The sequence below is a fragment of the Camelus ferus genome, chromosome 23 (assembly GCF_009834535.1).
Source record: "Camelus ferus isolate YT-003-E chromosome 23, BCGSAC_Cfer_1.0, whole genome shotgun sequence".
NCBI lineage: Eukaryota > Metazoa > Chordata > Mammalia > Artiodactyla > Camelidae > Camelus > Camelus ferus.
Genome location: NC_045718.1, coordinates 12299498 through 12322415, shown reverse-complemented (window position 1 = coordinate 12322415; position 22918 = coordinate 12299498). Strand labels below are relative to the sequence as shown.

At 59.0% G+C, this 22918-nt stretch overlaps 1 protein-coding gene across 2 annotated transcripts in view; it reads left to right on the top strand.

The window, feature by feature from the left end:
* Positions 1-22918, top strand: part of CACNA1S (calcium voltage-gated channel subunit alpha1 S) — a 59311-nt gene that overhangs the window by 10192 nt on the left and 26201 nt on the right. For both annotated transcript variants that reach the window (XM_032466854.1, XM_032466853.1), the window contains exons 3-16: positions 4218-4357; positions 6042-6184; positions 6344-6496; positions 7629-7834; positions 9067-9170; positions 10767-10912; positions 11278-11359; positions 13062-13222; positions 16293-16518; positions 17144-17351; positions 18276-18396; positions 18897-19011; positions 19944-20037; positions 20756-20825. In XM_032466854.1, coding sequence (XP_032322745.1) covers positions 4218-4357; positions 6042-6184; positions 6344-6496; positions 7629-7834; positions 9067-9170; positions 10767-10912; positions 11278-11359; positions 13062-13222; positions 16293-16518; positions 17144-17351; positions 18276-18396; positions 18897-19011; positions 19944-20037; positions 20756-20825 — 1969 coding nt within the window. The remainder of the gene's footprint in view (positions 1-4217; positions 4358-6041; positions 6185-6343; positions 6497-7628; positions 7835-9066; positions 9171-10766; positions 10913-11277; positions 11360-13061; positions 13223-16292; positions 16519-17143; positions 17352-18275; positions 18397-18896; positions 19012-19943; positions 20038-20755; positions 20826-22918) is intronic.

The window sequence follows — 22918 nt, the reverse complement described above, 5'->3', positions numbered from 1 at the left end:
GAAATAAAGTCTCATCTACTTAAGGGATGAGACGGGGAGGGCGCCAGGAGGGAGGCAGTCGTCCACACTGTGAAGCATCTTCCAGCAGCGACGCCCACCAGCCGGCTTCACGCACGGCTGTGGGGACCCCACGTTCTCCCCCCACCACCAAGCCTGAGCCCCTACAAGCACCGACCCCTCTCCTTCAGCCGAATCCACTTTGGCTCATTGAAGCCGATGTGCCTGGAAAAGTCAACAAATACGAGTCCAGCGCTGTGTCCCCTCCAGTAAGATTTATGTCCTCAGAGGTCACAGTGCTTGACCCCGAGGAAGGAGCTTTGGGCCCCAGGGATGGGGGGGCCACTTTCCTGGAGAGCCTGTGACCCCAGCTGCTCTGCCTCCTGTCAGCCCTGCCCCAGACCAGCCTGTGAGGGCCTTTCTGTGGACTCCAACGGGCCTTGGAAGGGGTTGGAACACTGGAGTCCAGGCCGCAGTGCCTGGGCAGGAGTGGGGGCGAAGGGGGTGGCACGGCCCCTCTGTGGCCTGACAGGGAGATGGAGGCAGACAAGGCCCCTGAGGAGGGGAGCCCAGCCCACTCCCCCACCTCCCCACAGAGCTCGGGGCCTACCAGGGCAGGGGAGCAGCCCGGATCAGGATGGCCGCCCCTGGGAGAGGGAGGACTTGGCCCAAAAATGGAGACAGTGGGAGGGGGCTGCAGTCTGAGCCCTGCTTTTTTCAGCCCAGGACTTTGGGAGAGTCTGGCTCCCATGGCCCCAGGAGCAGGTGCAAGTTCTGTGGGTCAAGGTCCCACACCAGGCTCACCTCCAGCCAAGAGCGGACCCAGAGCCCCAGTGACAGGCCTGTCTGTGGAGGGACGTCGGGTGACTGAGGCCCATCCTTGTGGGGAGCTGGTGTCGGAGCCATCACCGCACAGCCAGACGGGCTCGTGGTCCTCCTCTGAGGTCAGGGGGCCAGGGGGCGAGGGGCAGACACGGTCTCCCCTGCTCTGGTGTCAGCCTGGAGTCTAGTATCCCTTTTCAGGAACAGAGGTCGTGAGGCTGCACCTGCCTTTGAAGTATGCAGCAGCAGAGATTGAAGTTTCCTTTGTTTATTCATTCAACAAACATTTCTTGAGCACCTACTGTGTGCGGGGCAGTCTGGTGTGCTCTAGAGCAGAGCTTCCCAGACGACCTGTGAGGAAAGACCAGTTTGTTGCTTTTAAATCCCGGCCAGCTGTGAGCTGCCCGGTGGTCCTTCCACACAGCCTGTGTGTGGGGGACTTGCCATGTGGCTTTCCTGAGCCCACACTGGTCTGTGGTCCACCTGCGTGCTCCGAGGTCATGGCACGTGGCTATGACAGTTCACAGGTGCTGCTTCTCAGAGCCTATACGTCGCTCATCTCAGAGTGACAACAGGGTGACAACCGAGAGAGCGGCAGACACCCACGTGGCCGGCATGGCTCCAGACGCAGGTGACACGGCATCTGACTGTTCAGGTCGGGGAGACAGTCACAAGAAAGGGAAACACAGTGTGGCGAGCAGTGCTAACAAAAACCTTGAGCCAGGAAAGAAGACAGACGGGGGAAGGGAGGGGACTGGGGGACCCCTGCGATAAGGTGACGTTGGAGTTGGGATCTGAGAGAAAGTAGACAGTGAAATACCCGTGAAAGGCAGGCCAGGCTGCAGGGGCTTGGGGCCCCAGGTGACGCCGATGGCACTGGTCCTATGACACAGGAAGGGACACGTCCCTCCGCCTCCCCGCCTGGGAGGGCCCGTGCCGCGTGCACACGTGGGGGCCTGGGGAGGGGTGTTACGACCCCTGGTGGTCCTGGGCCGGGCTGGGGGAGGGGGAGGGAGAGCGGGGCCTTGGAGCTCTGGGACCTGAGCGAGCCCCTCTGAGGCCCGCGGCCAGCACCCCCCCGGGCCCGGGCAGCAGGACAGGCAGGGGCAGGTGCGGGCGGCCCTCCCAGGGCAGGGCGGCCGCGGCCTGTGAGCGCGGCAGCTATTTCGGGCGCGTTTTCCCTCCCCGCAGCCCCCCTTCCGCCTTGCCCCTGGGGTGGCAGCCGCTTGCAGATTTAAACGCTGGCTCGACTTCACTCTGCTCCCTGTGCTCCCCCCGCCCCCGACTGCCCTGGGCAGCTGCTCTGGTGGGGCGAGTGTCCCCAGTTCCCGCCTCGTGGCGAGTCGGCCACAGTCCCTACACGGGCCCTTCAGTGGAACAGTGTGTCTTGGCTGCTCAATCCCACATTAGTTTTCAGGAAGGAGAAAGCCCTGGGATTACAAGCTGGTAGAGGGGATGAGGGAGGAGGTTAAGGAAGGCAGTCTTAGTCCGTCCAGGCCTCAGTTTCCCCTCCATATAGAAGGGGAAATCATGCTTTCAGGGAAGTTCTCTGAGTACCACGCTGGGAGGTTTCCGGGACCAGAGCCGTGTTCATGAGCCATTGGAGACCTCGTCCCTCGCCTCCCACACCCGCCCACTTGGAAGCAAAAGTAAATTCTCTTCTGAGTCATCAGTCATCATAGCCAGTGATGGCTCCAGGGTGCGCTGGTGGAGAGGCCTGGCTGGGCGGGCTTTCGCAGTGACTGATGGCGCTGGTGACTGATGGTGACAGCAGGTTTGCTTTGTGGGGCTCGGGCCTCCTTGTGGGTCAGTTCCGGAGGACTCTGGCCCCCTTCTCTGCAGGTGCTCCTGGAGTCGTGCAGGGTGCAGCCTGGTCCAGGAGGATGGGCCTGTCTAGGGAGGCCTAGGGGGCAGTGCAGAGCTCTCAGAAGCCCCAGGCCAGGGCTGGGAAGGCTGCAAGGACAGTGGTGTCAGCCTGCAGCCATGATAGAGTGACCTGCTCTGTAGAAATAGCTTTCTTCTGGGCCCAGAGGAGAGAGAAATGTGACCAGGCCAGGGATGGGGTAACCGAAGGACCCGGGTGCAGGGAAGGGCCTGGAGGGGTCGGCAAGTCCTTCTGCAGAGGGTGCTGAGCTGAATCTCTCGGCCTCTGATCTGCAGGGCCTCCTCCGCACACAGAGGCCCCCCCAAGCATGGTGCTTGACCTAAGTGGCTGCCTACAGGCAGCTGGTGTGGGAGGGCGGGAGGGCCAGGGGAGGTACAGAGAAATGAGGGGAAGGCAAGACCCTGCCCAGCCAGGGAGGGCCATCTGGAGTCCCCAGGATCCCCCCGTCTCATACCGTCTGTCCTCAGGATGTGGGAGAAGAAAGATGCTGTCAACGAATATTGTCAACAATCTATATTAAGAACAGAAAAGAGTTCTATTTGAGCCAAACTGAGGACTAGCCTGGAAGCCTGCTTCCCAGACAACTCTGAGGAGCTGCTCCGGAGAAGCAGGGTTTTCAGCACAATTTTATATCTTGTCAGAACAAAGAGCGTTACCAAGTCAGGGATACACTCCTTCAAGGGTTCAAAACAGGACACACACAAATCAGCACGTATACCCCGAGTCAGCAGGGCCTCGGCACCTGGGAAGGGGGTGTTACCGTCCAGGGAGCACCGGCATTGGCGTACCAGGAGAAGAGGCACTTAATCTTGAACAGGGGCGTTCTTCTGCTCAATGCGCCCTTTCGTTTAACAATTTAGGCAGATGTAGAGCGTATGTTTGATGGGCCACAGACAGGCTGTGCTCAGTTAGCATGGAAATCAAGGTAACTCATGGTAAGCCAGAATGACCCCCTAAATTTCAACACGTGCAACTGCCTTTCAGCAGCGCCCAAGCAGGAGCCGCCGGGGTCTTCACGTTCGTTGCCCAGACTGTTCATCTATTCGTCCAATTCTAGGCCTTGGAAGTGGCTTCAGAAAAATACACACAAAAATCCTTCACGAAGTTTGTACTCTAGTTGGGGAGAGAGGAAATGAACTGGATAAAACACATACGGCATTTTTAGCTCAGGATAAGTGCTTAGAAGACAAAGTGAGGGCGGAGGGGAGGAGGGTGCAGCTCAGTGGCAGAGCACGTGCTCAGCACACGTGAGGTCCTGGGTTCAGTCCCCAGTACGTCCGTTAAATAAATTTAAAAAACTAATTAGTTAGAAAAAAAGACAAAATGGGAAGGGGAACACATGATATGGCTGGTGGTGGAGGCCTTGTGATGGACGCTGTTGTGGGGAGGGGGCTGGCCATGTAGGGACGCGTGTGGATCCCGCGGTGGAACTGCAGGAGCGGAGGCCCTGAGGCAGCGGGTCTGGGGAACGGCAGCTGAGCCGTGGTGTGACCTCCCCCCAACCCGCCCGCAGGAGAAGCTGGAGTACTTCTTCCTCATCGTCTTCTCCATCGAGGCCGCCATGAAGATCATCGCTTACGGCTTCCTGTTCCACCAGGACGCCTACCTGCGCAGCGGCTGGAACGTGCTGGACTTCATCATCGTCTTCCTGGGGTGAGGCCCGGGCGTGGGGGCTTTGAGCCCAGCGGGGCTGTCGGGGGGCCCAGGGGAAGGAGGGGCCTGGCGCCGGGCCCACCACTGCCCGCAGTGGAGGGGCCTCGGGTGGGGCCACCCCCAGGAGCAGTGGTGTGGGTGAGAGCGCGGCCGCCAGGCAGGTCACGCCCGCCCAGCTGGGCCCGGCACTGCACGTCCTTATCCTTTTCACATCACGCAAAATGGGAAATGTGGAGGGGGTCCCGTGGCCAGCAGTGGCTGGACGTTCATGAATTTCTCAGCCTTTATTTTCACCTGTTCATTTGCTCCATGGACCCCTGCTGAGCACCTGTGATCTGGGTTCATGAGAACGTTCATTTCATAGCCTGCACTCGCCTGCTCAGGCCGCCAGCAAAATGCCAGTCTGGGCCCTGAAACAACAGAAGTGGCTTTTCTGCCTGTTCTGGAGTCTGGAAGTCCAAGGCCGAGGTGCCCCCAGCTCTGGCTTCTCCTGAGGCCCTTCTCATTGGCTTGCCGACAGCCTTCTCTCTGTGTCCCCACGTGGCCCTTCCTCCCTGCATACACACCCCTGGCGTCTCTGTGTGTGTCCGAACTTCCTCTTCTTGCAAGGACACCAGTCAGATTGAATTAGGGCCACCTTAACAGCCTCGTTTCCACCTAGCACCTCTTTGAAGTTCCAAATACAGTCACATTCTGAGGTCCCGCGAGTCAGGGTGTCAGCATGTGATTCTGAGGGGGAGGATATGACTGAGCGCATTCGTGCATTCAGTAACCACCACCTAATTATAACAGCAGCGTTTATCAAGCACTCGCTACGCGTGTTACCTGTGCCATCGCATTTAATTCTCCCACAAGCCTCTTAATTCTCTCCATTTAAGGAAGCTAAGGCTCAGAGAAGTCAAGCAGCCTGTCTGTGGTCGCACCGCTGGCCAGGAGCGGTACCAGGATTTACACGCAGGCTCTCTTGCTCCAGAGGTTACTGTCTTACCCACGATGCTGCCCTTCTAGTTAATAAAACATTATACTGATTATCTGCTAACGACCCAGAACAAGGGGGAAGCCAAAGGATTCTGGGAGTCAGCCTCTGCGCTCGGTGAACTGCCCTGGCTGGAGTCCAGGGCGAGCGTGTGCAGAACAGAGCCGCATGGCGCCCCGCTGTCTCACACGCGGTGCGGCCCAGGCTTCCGGTTGTCCACGGAAGGACTCACAAGGAAGGATTTGAGGTGGACTTCAAAGATAACGGCAGTTTGAGTAAACTGAGAGCAGGGAAGACAGCAAAGGGTTTTGTCTGAAGCTCGGTGGGAGGAGCGCCTGCAGAGAACACCTGCTCCAGGCTTCCTCCTGATGGTTTCTGCCGGAACTGCCGGCCCAGCCGGGTGCACGCAGCCCCGAGGCCTGACTGTTGGCGCCGGGGCTCACATACCTCACCCCGCTTCAGGGCCCAGAGTGGGCATCACATAGGGACCTTCTTTCCACTGAGTCTGAACACGGCCTTGGCATCTCTCCTAAAATTCCCCAGACAGACATCACCAAATCAGAGCTAGCGGCTGAGGAACCGTGCCTGCCCCGCTTCCCCAGGTCTTTCCACAGGTCCCTTGAGCACAGACGGGACCCAGGGTCCCTGACCCCTGGGCAGTGGCTTAGCTGGCCGCTGGGCTGTGTTCTCTCCCTCTTTCCGCCGTAGGGTCTTCACCGTGATCCTGGAGCAGGTTAACATTATCCAGAGCAACACGGCCCCGATGAGCAGCAAGGGAGCCGGCCTGGATGTCAAGGCGCTGAGAGCCTTCCGCGTGCTCAGGCCCCTGCGGCTGGTGTCCGGGGTGCCAAGTGGGTGGCAGTCTCCCTCCCTCTGCCCTAAGCTGCCTCCTTGTGCCAGTTCTGGGCCCCCTCCTACTTTGGTGTCCCACAGCCCTCTCGGGACGGGGTGTGGGGTCACGAGACCAAGAGGGGAGATGAGCCCTATTTCTCCCCCTCCCTGCCCCGCAGGCCTGCAGGTGGTCCTCAACTCCATCTTCAAGGCCATGCTACCCCTGTTCCACATCGCCCTGCTGGTCCTCTTCATGGTCATCATCTATGCCATCATCGGGCTGGAGCTCTTCAAGGGCAAGATGCACAAGACCTGCTACTTCATCGGGACGGGTGAGCTTGCGGGGCCGGCCGTCGGCAGGGGCTGGGACGTCTTGAGAGGGGTCGCCCCAGGAATGGAGAAGCCCCAGAACCAGGTCGTTACTTCCCACACCTGCTGACCTTGGGAGTGGGTTCCTCCTGGATAAGGGAGATCGGAGGAACAACAGGTCTGCCGGGGTCAGTGGTCAAGGGGAGAGCGGGCGGGGGCCTGGGCAGCACAGCCCCGGGTAAGTCTGGTGCCTTCGGGCTTTCTGGCCTCTTGTGGGCTGAGATGCAGACTCAGGATCAGCCTGAATTTCAGTCTTTACTTGCCTCGGAGCCACGGTTTCAGCTTTAGTCCAAGGCCCACAGAGTAGGGTCTGAACCGGACCCAGCACCCGAGGCCCAGAGGGCTCATGGTCAGAGGTGACCTACGTCGGGGCCCAGATGAGCTCGAGCTAAGCCTTCTAAGCTAGCGGCTCTCAAGCTGTTTGCCCCCAGGACCTCTCCACACTCTCAAAAGTGACTGAAGATCCTCAAGAGGTTTTTTTGTTTGTTTGTATATATTTTGTCCATTAATGTTTACAGTATTAGAATGAAGAGCAGTGTCATAATATTAATTTATTAATTTGTTTTAAAGGAACAGTAATAAATCACACCCTAGATGCTAAGGCCTGCTGGGGACACCCCTAAGAGCAGACCCACCCCGAGGCCGGATGTCTGTCCAGCACATCCCAGCACCGGGCAGATCTCCATTGCAGACTCCCAGACAGAGCTCCCAGGTCCGAGCGCGAGGGCCTGCCCACACATCCGCCCTGTCAGGCCGCTGCCTCCCGTTTCAAAGCTATGTGGGTACAAATGACATGTCACACCTGCTTCAGAGGCTGTGGTCCACGGAAGCCATGTCTGCAGTGAGGCCCTGGGCCTGAGCTGCTGCAGACGCCGGCATCCATGTCTGACCCACATCCATACCCGTGTCCGTGTCCACGCCCTCGGCCCGGCCTCCCCGCCGTCTCCACCACACCCTCAGAGTGGGGCAGTCCTGTGAGGTCTGCGAAGGCGGACTAGTCCCGCCACTCCCAACTGTCACCTGCTGTCAAGGCCCCTCCCCCGTTACTGCCCCTCGCCTGCCGCCTGGTGCTCACCTGCCCTCTGCTCCCCGCAGACATCGTGGCCACGGTGGAGAATGAGAAGCCGTCGCCCTGCGCCCGGACGGGCTCAGGCCGCCCCTGCACCATCAACGGCAGCGAGTGCCGGGGCGGCTGGCCGGGCCCCAACCACGGCATCACCCACTTCGACAACTTCGGCTTCTCCATGCTCACTGTGTACCAGTGCATCACCATGGAGGGCTGGACCGACGTCCTCTACTGGGTGGGTCTGGGCCCCGGCCCGCCGCACGGGCTCCGGCTTGCTGGGAGCGGGTGGGGCCTGCCAGCCCCAGACTGAGGGTCCGCTGCCTCTCCCCACCCGCCCCAGGTGGGTGTCGCAGCCTCCACTGGGCAGGCCAGGGTACCCGCTGTGTGCGCACAGACCCAGGAGCTCCATGGGTCCTGGTCTCAGCTCCTAAATTCCCCCTTATCCCGGCTGGGAGTGACTCGCTCCTGACGGCCGGGAATCTCAGATCTCCTGGCGGGGAGGGCCCTTTGAGTCTCTCTTCCTGCTGCTGGGCAAGACCGCTTTCCCGTAGAAATATGGTTGGATGCCAGGTTCCTCGTCTGTAAAATAAAAATCCCAGCTGTGTCGCAGGGTAGTTATGATGGCTAGTGGGGGGTTAACTGAGTTACCGGAGCGCCGCCCACGGTCGGTGGTGCGTAAGCTCTACTGGTGGACAGCGTCACGACTCGGCGTGACTAGGAGCTGGGCTGCGTTTCTCACTTCATCCTCTGACAACGGAAGGCATTCATCCCATTTTCCAGATAAGGAAACGGAGGCTCAGAGAGGTTCAGAACTTGCTCTGTTGGACTCCTGAGCATCAGAGCCAAGCACTGACCTCCCACCCACTCAGCTCCAAGCTCCTAGCCACAGAGTGACCCGCCTACGGGGTGGGGTAGGAACTGTAAAACTGCAAAGTGCTTTGCAAATATACGGGGTTAGTATGGTTTTCGTCAGCTCAGAGTACAGTGGCCAGTTATTAACATTTTAGGGGACTGTCACGTGTGTTACTTTGCCCATGACAAGCCTGCGAGAAGCAAGTTAACGTCCTTCCCTCATGAGGCCAATGGGACGGTGCTCAGAGATGTAGGTGACTTGCCCAGGGTCACAGAGGTGGTTCCTGGAGGAGCCGGCAAAGTGCAGGCCCAGACTTCTTAGTGTTTCTTCTGCTGGGAAGCCTCTCGGCTGTAAGGAAGCTGACTGGACACAGCCTGCAGACACAGGCAGGGCAGGGAGCCCGTGCTTGGAGAGGGGCAGGGGTCATTCCTGCCCGGCCAGGTGGCCTGTCAGCAGGGCCCCATCCCAGGTCCTCAGGCTAGAAAGGGTTCCCTCTCTGGACCCAGATGGCCTCTCTCCTCGTCCCCAGGGTCAGATGGAGTGAGTGGGGCGGCTTGAGAAGGGGGCCTAAGCCCTCGGGTCTGGGACGGGACTCACACCTCCGTCTGGACCAGGTCAACGACGCCATCGGGAACGAGTGGCCCTGGATCTACTTTGTCACCCTCATTCTGCTGGGCTCCTTCTTCATTCTCAACCTGGTGCTGGGCGTCCTGAGTGGGTAAGGGGCTCAAAGGCAGCGGGGGAGGGGGAGGAAGGGGAGGGGGAGGGGTGGGGAGGGGAGGACAGGGAAGGGAGACAGAGGAAGGGGAGGAGGAGCAGGGCAGGGACGTGTGGCTTAGAGCCCTCACTCCTCCCTGGGCCCCTTCGCCCGAGAGCACGCTCCCCGTTAGCAAGGAGGAGACAGAAGGTGCAGGCGGGAGCCCTCTGCTCTCATCCTCTCCCTTCTCCTCAAGCCCTCTCCCGCCCTCACTTCCTTCTGCCCCGCCACATCCACCCTCCCTCTGCATGAAGCCCTGGAGACCCCTGCCTCCTGCCCCTGGATGTTTGTGAGCAGGTGCTCGGCACTGAGCACACAATCTCTGGAGCTAGCCGGCCCAAGTATAAATCCTTGCACGACTGCTTGGTGGCTGTGTGACCTTTGCCTACTTACCCAACCTCTCTGTGCCTCAGGGTCCACATCTGTCAAATAGGAACAATTTCAGTACCTGTTTCCCAGGATCGTTGCGGGGATTAAATGGGTTAATACCTGTGAAGTACTTAAAACAGAGTCCAGCTCATCACAGGCACTAGGTACTAGAACCAGAGCTGTCCTCTCTGGGGCGCCCCCACCCGAGCCACAGTCACGGCCTACAGGTGGCCCTCCCCCACCCCAGGAGCGTCCTGCCAGACACTCTGTGCATAGAACTCAGGGGTCCGTGGACTTGGTGGACTCGGGTGGGAGGAGCTTGCCTTTGTTCTTGTTAACTCTAACTGAAATTCAGTGTCTCCCGTCACGAAGCGTGCGGGCAGCAAGGCGCAGCGGTGACAGCCCTGCTGGTGACTCGTCCCAGTAGACTCACTCGTCACATTGCAGTTACTCAAATGTTGCAGCTCCGAGCTGTGGTAGCTGACAGGCCAGCAGCTGGGCCTTGCCGGCCAGGGGACGGGGGAGCACGTCTTGCGCTCTCTATCGCCACGTCTTTGCGCTGCAACAGCTACATTTTAATGCCACTGGTTCCTCGATTTCATCTGGAACATTTTACGAAGCTGTTCTGAGGGCGGGGCCGGCGTCGGGCACACGAGCAGAGCCCCCGGCCTCCGTTCCCACCCCGCTGGGGGCCGAGCGCGGCCTCCGCTGCTCTGACCCCTCGCTTACCGCCAGGCCCTGTCCGCGTGGTGCTGCCGCCTGGCTTCTTCTGGGCCCGGGAGCACTGCCCGGGGCCTTAGGTCTGTTAGCAGAGCTGAAATGCTCAGGGAGCCCAAAGGATCCGGGCGGCTTGGAAATCCACGGAGGATACGTAGTGGATCCCGTTAGGGCGATGGACGGTCGTGTCACTAACCCCGATGCCATTAAAGGTCACCCAAGACAAGGCGGCAGAAATGAGACGGGATGAGGAGGAGAAATGGAGGAGGCCCCCCAGGGCTCAAGGCGCTCCTGGAGCGGGAGCTGGTGGGGAGCTGCCCCTCAGCCACCTTGAAGGGCCCGGGACCCCAGGAGACACCAGGCCAGAGGGAGGGGCATGTCCAGCCCCAGAACACAGTCCCTCGCCCCGGAATCTCCATCCTCCCCCCTTCTCCCTTCTCCCTTCTCCCCCACCTGCCCGCCCCACCGCAGGGAGTTCACCAAGGAACGGGAGAAGGCCAAGTCCAGGGGAACCTTCCAGAAGCTGCGGGAGAAGCAGCAGCTGGAGGAGGACCTCCGGGGCTACCTGAGCTGGATCACGCAGGGCGAGGTCATGGACGTGGACGACTTGAAAGAAGGTTGGGGCTGGGACCCCCCCCCCCCCCAGTGAGACACCTCCCCACCCAAGCCCCCGCAGCCCGGGGAGGGGCACATCGCCGCTGTGCAGACAAGAAAAATCCCCGCCCTTAGAGGCTAAGCCTCGGACCGGGGGATGGAGGCAGCCTGGCTGTCCAGGGCCCTCCCGGCGCACGAAGCACCGGAGTACCGGGCTGCCCTTGGTAGCCCGCCCTCCCTGCAGACGCGGGCTCTGGAAGGCACAGAGGGAGGGGTCCAGGCCCACCCAGGGCCACTGTCACAGGTGTCCTCAGTCAGTGGGCCCTTTCTGGGTGTGTCCGCACTGAGAGGTCTAGAAGCCTGGCCAGCTGTACCTCTCTGTCCCCAGGGAAGCTGGCTTTGGATGAAGGCGGCTCAGACACGGAGAGCTTGTACGAAATCGCGGGCTTGAACAAAATCATCCAGTTTGTGTGAGTGTCTGCCCGGCTTCACGTCCTCCCAGCCCCAGCATCCTGAGACTTGCAGGGAGAGCCCAGTCCCCTTCCCCTGGGTGGCTTTTGGGTCACTTTCCCAATCTCTTAGCATAGTCACAGGGCACTCAGTAGCTGACCTATTTACATACCATGTAGGGAAGAAAGCTGGGGGAGGCGTGCAGGTAATGGGACCCTCCGCTCCAGGAGGAAGCGGGGAGGCGGGAGCATCGCAGGCAGGGGGCTGGAGGCAGGGGCACTGGAAGCTCTGGCGCCTTTGTCTCAAGAGGACCCGGTGTCCGTCCAGTTGGCTGCTGCCTTTTACAAACTCATACATAACCGTGATTTCGAAAGATACAACAATAGAGAAACACATCAAAGAAAAGAGAAAGGTCCTCCCTGCCTTCGAAGAGGTACCCATGGTGACAGTTAGATCTGCATCGCTCCCAGGCCCCTCCAGGCTTTCATCTCTCTTACATGCACACGCACCCGCTCGCACACACATACACCCCCACCCAGGTTGCCTTTTTGTTTTCTCTTTGTACGTGACGCGGTTTCTCATGTTAACCACCGTCACTGCGGGCCAACCACAGCACTTGACACATAGGAGGGGTTTTGGGTAAATGACTACGACACACATGTAAACTAGTCACTGATATTTTTAATGTAAAATTATCTCCTGAGGGCGACTTTATACACACATACCTTTTTTTTTTTCCTGAAGACTTTCCTTTTTTTAGAGCAGTTTCAGATTCACGGCAAAATTGTTCAGAAAGTACAGAGATCTCCCGTGTACCCCCTGCCCCCCAACATGCACAGCCACCCCCAGTATCAGCAGCCCCACCAGATGGACCACTTGTTATGACAGATGAACCCACACTGACACAGCATCCTACCCCGGTGTCCACGCCACGCCAGTTTCACTCTCGGTGTCCTACGTGTCGTGGGTTCAGACAAATGTGTACTGGCACGTACCTACTGTTCTAACACCCGGAGAATTTTCACGGCCCTAAAAACCCTCGCTCTGCCTGCTCACCCCCACCTCCCACCCTAGCAGCCAGCCACTGACCTTCCTACTGTCTCCATAGTCTTGCCTTTTGCAGAATGTCATTTAGTTGGACTCACGCAGTGTGTGGCCGTCTCAGAGTGGCCTCTTCCACTCAGTGACCTGCATTTAAGATTCCTCCACATCTTTGTACGGCGTGATCGCTCACACACCTTTTGGTATATCTTTGGATGTAAAGTATTCCGCCGTATGAATATGGCACAGTCTGTTTAATCTTTCCAGTTTAGGGCAATACAAACAGCGCTTCAGGGAACAGCTGTGCATAAGTGTGAGTGAACATCTCTGCCGGGCAGATCCCTAGAAATGAGCTTGCTGGGTCAAGGGTACGCGGATTCTAAACTTCGGTAAACGCTGCGCAGAGGTCGCGCTGACAGTGAAGGTGCACTTTCTGCACCACCTCCCCAACACCAGATGTTATCAATTTGTCAAAGAACTGCCTTTATGATGGGCAAAACGGGGCCTCCCAGTGTGGGTTTAATTACGATCGAAATGTATGGGGCCCCACTCTGTGCCCGGCCTCGGGGAGGGGTGGGTGGTCAGACTACCCATGGCCGGAGCTGGTCTGAGAGCGGCCTCGGGAAGGTGGGGACTCAGAGTAACGCAGCCTCGGCCTCCGTCCTCCCGGCCTGTCCTCAGCCGTCACTGGAGGCAGTGGAACCGCATCTTCCGCTGGAAGTGCCACGACGTGGTGAAGTCCAGGGTCTTCTACTGGCTGGTCATCTTGATCGTTGCCCTCAACACCCTGTCCATCGCCTCCGAGCACCACCACCAGCCTCTCTGGTTGACCCACTTGCAAGGTGAGCCACGTGGCTGACGGCCCAGGCGGCCGTCGGGCCTCAGGTTTTGCAGAAGAGGGTGGTTGGACGTTGACACTGTTTTCTAGAAACCACAGGAAGGTAGACTTTCCTTCTCATGGCATCACCGGGGACAATGACCGCCAGGTGTCTGGGCAAATTATGACAATCACAGAGGCTGTACATACATACAGATTACCAGTCATTGAGGACCCCACACATCCAAGTTCTACTCCAGAAACAGCAGACTTTCACCAACCACTTGCTACACGTATACTGTCTGTAAGGCCCACAAACCGAACTCAGGCCGCACGGTCAGGGAAGGCACTGCTCTTGCCTTCAGGGGCTTCCTTCACAGACAGACAACTGCATACAAAAAATGTGGTGTATATGTATTATATATACACACTGGAATACTACTCAGCCATGAAAAATGAGATAATGTCATTTGCAGCAACATGGATGGACTTGGAGATCATCATACTAAGAGAACTGAGCCAGACAGAGAAAGACAAATATCATGATGTCACTTATATGTGGAATCTAAAAAAAAATGATACAAATAAACTTATTTACAAAACAGAAACAGATTCACAGACATAGAAAACAAACTTACGGTTACCGGGGGGCAAACAGGGTATGGAGGGATAAATTGGGAGTTTGGGATTGGCTAATACAAACAACTATGTACAGAATAGATAAACAAAGTCCTTCTGTAGAGCACAGAGAACTACATTCAATGGCTTGTAATAATCTGTAATGAAAAAGAACACACACACACACACTATATATATAACTGAATCACTGTGCTGTATGCCAGAAACTAACACAACACTGTAAATTTTAAAAAAGGAAAAACAGATTTAAAAAGGAGCTTCCTTAATCAGAGGAGAAGACAGATATTAATAAGTGACGTCAGGCCAATATAGGGGGGCAATGGTGAAGGTGAATATAAGGTAACAGGAGAAGGGTTACAGGGGAGGGCATGCTGGCCCTCTGGGGACCTTAAAGAATAAGTAGACAAGCCCCAGATGGTCAAGGGAGGAGGGAACTCCAGAAGGAGCAGCAGGTGCAGAGGTGTGGAGACACAGGACAGCCTGGTGAACCCAGGAGCCATGGAAGGTGGCGTGTCCCTGAGAGGGATCTCTTTGATCGTCGAGGGCCCTAAATACTTCAGCAAAGAGTCAGGACTTTAAACTGCAGGCACCATGAGGCTAAGGAAGCTTAGTGCATGATCAGACGTGAGTTCTTGAGAGACCGTGTTAGTGGGAGGCCCGTCGGGCAGCCGCATCCCTGTGGCAGACGTCCCCTGTGTGGGGAGCTCGGGACGGTGACCGGGAGTGGAGTCAGACAAAAGGGGGGCAGTTCCAACCTGGGCCTGCCCACTCCAAACACTTCCTGAGCCATAATAACAGTATTTCAAGAAAGCAAAGGAGGTCTCCGGGTGGCAGAAATGAAGAGCGCCTGGAATCCCAGGCAGGAGCCTGTGAGCTTACCTCCAGGAACGTTCTAGATCTAGACCCTGAAGGAGGCGGCTGGGGTCCGGATGCCCACACAGGGCAGGAGACAGGGCCTGGGGCCCGCTGACATGGGACCTGGGAGGGCTGCCCCAGGCGAGGAGGCGGAAGTCTCACTGCCCACTGGGCCACGGCGGAACCTGGGAGGTGATCCCTCTGGAGGCCCTGGGAGGAAGGAAAGACGCCTCCAGGGAAACACTGGAGCCCAGCCTGTGTCTGGGTAGGGATACGGCCCAGCTTGCACATCCCTCGTGGCACAGGGACCCTGAGAGCAGGAAGAGCATCAAAGTGCGGGGCAGACGAGAGAAAGCCCTGGGGTGCCCAGCAGGGGTGAACGTGGCCCTCTGTAAGGATGCTTCGCCACCCGAGGCAGACAGAACTCCTGCCGGGAAAGGTGTCTCCTGAAGATGGGCCCACGAGAAACAGTTGCAAACCAGATAAGCACAGGGCCTCTCTGAGGAAGAGGGATCCAGCACGACCAGCAGGAGCTAGCAAACCCAGGAGCCTGAATTAGTAAAAGAGTGCAAAGACGCTCAGTTTAAAACGATGGAAGAGAAAAAAGGAGAATAGTTAGAAAAGAAGACTTGTTTTCTACGGGGAGGAGAAAACAGTGCTGCAGATCAGGTGCACGCGTGCGTCCGTCCACCCACCCACCGAGCCTCCCATCCATCCATCCATCCCTTCATCCATCCTTCCACCCATCCATCCATCCAGCCCATTCATCCAGCCATCCATTCATTTATTCCTTGCAACCAATCTTCTTGAGAGCCCCTTGGAAGTGCCAAGCACTGTCAGTGACCAAAGGTGGATAAGATGTGAACACTGCCCACCAAGAAGAGTCAGAGATGACTGTGATGTTGCTGGCCTATGCAGATAAATGGATGGTAGTGCCACTTACTGAATAGGGGAGACAGTCAATGACCAGGAATTTGGGGGGTGGGGGAAGATGGACAGTACCCATCAGCTTAGTCTGAGGCCTGTTGAGTTTGAAGTGCCTTTGAGACATCTTAGTGAGATACTGGGGAGGCAGCCAGAAGGTAGATCTGGAATTCAGTGGAGAGGCCTGGGGTGAAGACTCTTGGAGTCGTTGGCAGGTGTGGCAATTGAAGCTGTGGTCTTAGAAGATGTCACCAGATCCCCAGATGACAGTGTGTACCACGTGCACAGATCACATTCCGCCCTCGGGCGTGAGGAAGAGGGTGCGTCTGGGCGGGGGCAGGAGAAGCAGGGGAAACCCAGAAGGTTGTGGAGTCACGGGAGCCAAGGGAAAAGAACATCTGAAGAGCAGGAGGCTGGTCGGCTCTGCCCGGTGCTTCTGGGAGGCCAGGGACATGGAGTTAAGATGCCCACTGGTGACTGGTGGAGTGATGAGGGCGGACCTGCCAAATAGAAATCTGGATTAGTGTTCCTTCAACGGCGAAGGGTCGCCAGGTTTTGCTGGATCTCAAGTGTAGGAAAAGGAGGATGCTTGGAGACACGGGGAGGGGGTCGGCGTGGAGGGCTGGCTGAGGCAGGCGGGGCAGGACCGTGACGCGGGGCTGCGCTGCCGCCTGCAGACGTGGCCAACCGCGTGCTGCTGTCCCTGTTCACGGTGGAGATGCTGATGAAGATGTACGGGCTGGGCCTGCGCCAGTACTTCATGTCCATCTTCAACCGCTTCGACTGCTTCGTGGTGTGCAGCGGCATCCTGGAGGTCCTGCTGGTGGAGTCGGGCGCCATGACGCCCCTGGGCATCTCCGTGCTGCGCTGCATCCGCCTCCTCCGGATCTTCAAGATCACCAAGTGAGCGGAGCGCCCCCTGCTCGCTCTGCCCATCCTGCCCTCCTGGTAGTGCCCTCTCCCTCTGCGGAGAGAGTGTCTTCCCCCTTTGACCTCCTTCCTCTGTGGTTTTCTTTCCTCTCACCATTGCTATGGCCAGACAAGGGAGTGTGGAAAAGGAAGGGGGAAGGGAGAGGGAGGGAGGAAAGGAAGACGAAAGGGGAGGAGTGGGGGGAGGGTGTAGCTCAGTAGTAGAGCATGTGCTTAGCATGCACAATCCTGGGTTCAATCCCCAGCTCCTCCGTTAGGGAAAAAGTGGGAGAAGCAGAGGAAAGGGGTTGGGGGAGAGTGTGCAGGACCTGATTCCTGGAGCCTCTGCCTGGGCCAGGGCTGTGCTGGGCATGGGGGCACAGGGAGAGGGGGCATGGGGAGGAGTGGTCCTCGCCCTCACTGGTCTTGACTCTACTGGTGGTCCCAGAAGCTAAATGGCTGCCCCATTAAGGGGAGTTGAGATGCTCTGGCGAGGAAAGCGGGGATCCAGGTGGCCCTTCCCCCTGCGTCCCCCAAGTCCCCAGCCTTCCCCTGAGCCGCCCAGATCTCAGGAACCCTGGCAGGTGGGCTCCCCTCCACTGCGACCCTCCCCCTCCAGGTACTGGACGTCCCTGAGCAACCTGGTGGCCTCCCTGCTCAACTCCATCCGCTCCATCGCCTCCCTGCTGCTGCTGCTCTTCCTCTTCATCGTCATCTTCGCCCTGCTGGGCATGCAGCTCTTTGGGGGCAGGTTCGACTTCGAGGACACCGAGGTGCGGCGCAGCAACTTCGACAACTTCCCGCAGGCCCTCATCAGCGTCTTCCAGGTAGGCTGTGCCTCGGGCGCTGGATTCGCCTCCTGCCCTTCAACAGCAGGGTGGGCATCACCTCCTCCAGGAAGCCTTCTCTGATCTGCTGCTTTGCATCCGCTGTCCCTCTCCAGGCAATAGTTGCTTCTGTCTCCTCCACGCTCCGGAAGCTGGGCGCTGTGCCCAGTGTGTCTTATTTGCCTTTGTCCTGGCGCCCAGCAGAGTGCTGGCCCACAGGAGGAGAGATGAAGGAAGGGGTTGGGTGGGCGGGGAGCCCAGGTGCCTGCTTTCTCTCCCAAGTGCTACTGGTATCTCTGAGCTCAAGGTCAGACAGGGGGGCTCTCCATCCCCGAGGCTGCAAAAGCCCCGGAGGTGTACAACGCATTTCCCACCACGGAGATGTGGCTCAGCGCACGCTTGCTAAAGGGAGCGCGCTGGCCTCCCTGAGGGGCCTCGGAGCAGTCTTAGCGTAGAGCGGACAGTCTCCTTTCTGCTGGAGCCGGTACTCGTGGGGACATCGTGGCGGTATGGCCAGTGGGAAGGGCAGTGTGCAGTGTGGCAACCGCTGGTCCTACATGAAACATCACCCTCTTTCTTCCGTTCACCCCACTGGCTGGTCAGGCATCATGTCTTTCAAGGAATTCGACATTCCACATTCTTGCTGGGGGCTGGAATGGCAGCAGGCCTGGTCGGGGGAGCATTAGGAACAGAGCGCAGGGAAGCTGTGACCCCACGATCAACTCCATGGCCCCAAAGAGCCAACAATAGGGTTTTTGATCCCGGGAGAGGTACAGGAGAGCAGGGACCATTCACCCTGGGCCTGGAGGAAGGGAGGACAGGTCTGGGGGCACCGGCAGAGCTGCAGGGGGACTTTTGGACCACGTGGTGCCCGCAGAAGACTCTCCGGCCCCTCCATGTCCCCGCGCTCCTGCCTCCCTCCAGGTCCTGACGGGCGAGGACTGGAACTCCGTGATGTACAACGGGATCCTGGCCTACGGCGGGCCGACCTACCCCGGGGTGCTCGTGTCCATCTACTTCATCATCCTGTTCGTCTGCGGCAACTGTATCCCCTCAGGAGGGGCCTTGGCTTAAAGCGGGGTCTAAGTGCCCACTTGCCGGCCGGCCCTCTGCTGGGGGGGCGCCCCGGCTCGCGGGGCAGGGGGCGGGCCAGCAGGCAGCGAGCACAGGCACAGCTGCAGGGCTAGCCCTCGCAGGCGCAGGAGGGTTAGGGACCCGCAGGGTGGCTGCTGGCAGGTGGGAGCAATCAGCCCCAGAGAGATGGGGAGCCTGGAGCAGGAGGGGCAGGCTCGGCTGGGGAGCCATGAAGATGGGGGTCCGCTGGGCCCAGAGGTTGGGGTCGGGCACAGAGGATCCGGAAACAGACGGAGGTGAGAGGAGTGGATGGAGGAGGGGCGGGGGTGGGACCTGGCCATGCCCTGTGGGGGCCGATGCCTGCTTAGCAGAGGGACCCCAATGACTGTACCACGGAGCGGGGGCAGGGAGGGACCCCACCCCAGAGGCTCCCCCCCACCACCACCCGAGCTCCTTAGCGGGACGCCCCAGACATCCTGCTCAACGTCTTCCTGGCCATCGCCGTGGACAACCTGGCGGAGGCGGAGAGCCTGACTTCTGCCCAGAAGGCCAAGGCCGAGGAGCGGAGGCGCAGGAAGATGTCCAAGTGAGTGGGGTGCACCAGGGTCGGGGGGCCTGCAGGCTGGGCCCAGCTCTGGGCTGGGGCCTCCCTGGGGCCTGGTGAGGGGGGCGCCAAGCCACTGACACCTGCCCCAGGACGCAGATGGCAGAGCCCCCTGAGGTGTCCCTGGGGACAGGCCTAGAGGCCAGTGGATCCTCAGATGGGCCGAGGGCAGAACCAGGCAGGCTAGACCGGTTCCCTGGTCAAGGGTCCAGGAATCTTCCCACCAGGCTTGCCCCTGAGGATCTGCACGTCCTGGGGGGTGTCAGTCCCTCTGCTCAGCCTCTGGCAGCCGTGAGTTTGCCCTTTAACCCTCTGCAGCCTGGGACCCTCCCCAGGAGCAGACGCAGGACTGATGGTCTAGACTGTGTTTCTCAGACTCTAACTGTGAAGGAACCACCAGGGATCTGGTGGAAATACCGACCCAGATTCGGGGGCCTGGGGTGGGGGAGGGTCTGCGTTTCCAACCAGCTTCCAGGTGGCATCCGCACCAGTGGGGAGCCCCACTGAGGGGTCGAGACTCACGCCTGCTTCCCCCGGCATGGTGTGCCCAGGCCTGGTGGAGGCAAAACGGGAGAGGAAGGGAGGGAGAGGTCAGCACTGTAGTCCAGACATTTCCCAAGAGTTGAGCCCTGTCTTGGACCAAACCACGCTCCCATGCGGTGACATCCATGAACCAGGTCAAAGCTAACTTCACTCAGCTCTCCGACCAGCAGACGTGGGGTGTGGCCGGCCTGACCGCTGAGCCTCGCTGTTCCTCCCGCCAGGCTGGCTGTCCTGCTCCCTCCAGGCTCCTCCCTCCACAGAATCCCCCACCTCGTGGGCAGGGTCTGCGGAGGGTGTCATCCAGCTGAGCGGGTCCCCCAGAACCTGACGGATAGGCCTCCACTTTGGGGTTTCTTGGTTTTCCACCTCAGGGGGCTCCCGGACAAGTCAGAGGAGGAGAAGACAACGTTGACCAAGAAGCTGGACCAGAAACCCAAGGGGGAGGGCATCCCCACCACAGCCAAGGTGAGCCCTGCTGCAGGCAGGGCGGGGCGCTCCAGGGTGGGCACAGGGCGGGGGCTCTGGAAGGCCCCCGTGCAGCCGAGTCCCAGGGTGCTGGGGGGCGGCAGGAGGCAGGAGAGGGGCTGTCTGCCTGGGTCTCAGCCAGGCGAGGGCAGCTCCCCCGCTGTGCTGGGGGGAGTCAACGGCCCCCCAGGGAATCCTTTGAACAGCGCCACAGCTGCCCCGGTCCAGGCGCAGACTTCCTGTGAGTCCCAGCCTCCCACCCAGTCAGGGCGCCCCCTCCCACTTGACACCCCTTGTTCCGCTGAGAGGCCCAGACCGCCTCCCCCCACTTCTAGCCCCGCCCTGCCTGTCCCTGTTCCGGCCTGGCCCCGCTCAGCCTTCCAGGACCAGAGCTCAGAGGGGCAGGAGCCGGACCGGGGGCGGGGTCCCGGCCAGAGGGCGGGGGCGGGGGTCCTGGCGGGGACTCGGCTCTCCTCTCAGAACTGTCCGGGCTGCAGCACGCAGGCTCAGACAGGCCGGGGTCCTGGTGGCTCCGGCAGCCTGTCTGACCTTTCAGAGCCTGGCTTCTCCTTTGTAAACGGGAATGACCATAGCGGCCCCCACCCCCAGGCTGGAGGGAGGCTCAGGTGAGCGGCACCTCCAGGCCCCCAGTCAGTGTTCAGTACTGGGGGCGGCAGCTCTGGTTTTCATCTCCACTTCGTCGTGTTCCTTCCTGCAGCTGAAGATCGACGAGTTTGAGTCCAACGTCAATGAGGTGAAGGACCCCTACCCCTCGGCCGACTTCCCAGGTGAGCATCCTGGGACCACAGCAGGGCGTGCTGGGGTTCACTTCCCCCCGGGACGAAGTGTCTCATGTGTCCCCTCCCTGGACCCTCCACGAAGACATCAGGACACAGAGACATCCTTTGTGTACCTCACCTGGTGAATGGGCCGCCTGCCTGCCTCTCCTACACAAACACACGATGGAAAAATGCACGTACTTTATTTTCGTGTAATTCAGCCAGCATTTCCTGAGTGGGACAAGAGCTTGTCATTTTATAGTGATTACTGATGGCGCACGGGGCTGTGTGTGTGCGTGGAGGGGGTGGTTCAAGATGAGGGCAGAGAAGCGGGTGCGGAGCGGGTCTTACAAGAGCTGTAGGGCCTGGGGTAAAGCTGGGTTTGGAGCGGTTTAAATTTTTTTTTTTAATTTTTAGGGCAGGTAATAAGGTTTTATTTCTAATGGAGGTGCTGGGGATTGAACCTTGGGCATGCTAGGCGCACACTCTACCACCAAGCTCTACCCTGCCCCCTGGAGTGTTTCAAGTAGCATAGCAGCACCAGCCGAATCGTGATTCTAGGACGATTCCTGTGGCTGCTCTTGGAGACCGGAGACACTGGGTCAAAAGTAGCAGTGGGAGGCCAGTAGGAAGAGTACTGAAATGGCCCAGACGAGAGGTGACGCGCTGTGTGCTTCAACGCGCTGTGTGCTTCAAGGAGCACAGAGACTCACACGTCTTCTGTTACAGCCCCACCAGCCACGCAACGTGGGTCACTGAAGGGAGTGCGTCCCCCCATGCGGGGCTAGGGATGGGCAGGGCTGGAGGCTGGGCTGATTTGGGATAAGCAGAAGCATGGCTTGCACTGTGGGAGAATCCAGATGGAGACAAGGTTGGGGGCGGGAGGGAGACACAGCCGGGGGTGAATGACACGCAGCCCGTGGCCGCAGCAGAAATCCATTTCGTCGGCACCCGGAAGGGAACACTTGGCACAGCACCCAGGCTGGATGAGGGTTAGAAGGCCGCCTGGGAGAGGCTGGTGCCAAAGAGCTCTCCCGTCCTGCTGGGCTCACTCCCGGGTCCTCCGAGCCCGCGGTCATCGGCGCAGTTTCCCTTCTGTCTGCGGGACTGGCTGAGCCGCGTGGCTTTGTGCCAGTGACCCTAAGCACCAGAGGGACTTTTTGTGCCCTGAGTGGCACGGTGTTTGGCACTGAGTAGGCAATCAGGAAGTGGAATGCATGAAGACGGATGAGGACGTTGCAAAGTGAAGTCTGGGGAGAGCGGAGCTGCTGCAGACAAGACTAGTAGTGTTCCTTCGAATCTGTGCCAGAAAGGAATGTTTGGTGTCAGGATAGTTCATCTTGGTCTCTTTTATCTGACAAGCGTCTTCTAGTGGGCAGGAGCGGCTGCGGTGCAGGTGGGAGGGTGGTGACCTGGGGTGGGGGCAGGGCTGGAGAGAAGGGGAAGGGGGAGGATGGGGGCGGCTGCGGGGTGGGCAGGTGGAGGAGCCTTTTACCCAGGGGGCTGAAGATGTTTATCCTCCTTTCCAAAAATCCCAGCTTAGGACAAAATAAAAGCACAGTGAGGGGAAGGTAGAGCTCAGCGGTAGAGCGCCTGCTTATCATGCTCGAGATCCTGGGTTCAATCCCCAGCACCTCCGTTAAATAAATAAATAAACAAACAAACAAACTTAATTACTTCTCCCTCCAAAACAAACAGAAAAAATAAAATTAAAAAAAAATCTAAGTGCGATGAAGCTGACACACGGGTGTGGAGAGAGGAAATCCGAATGATGGGTAAAGAGAGGGCAGACAGGCTGCTTCTGAGAATTAACCGTGTCTGCAGTTAAGCGTCCACTGTGTCTCTGGGCCCTTGGTGGCCCAGGGGGGACAGGAAGGGTCACATTAGGATGCTCGTTGTGAGGAAGAAACGGGTTCTTGGGGGAGCTGAGACCCTGCGCAGGCCGCCTCATGGAGGGAGCCGGAGGTCTGCCCGGGGGAGGGGGGAGGCAAGGGACGGCGAGCGCTGAGAGACCAGGGCGCCCCAACCCTCGAGAGCGTCCCCAGCCCGATCTATCGCTGGCTCCTCTTCCGGGGGCTGAGGACTTGGGGCAGCTCCCTCTC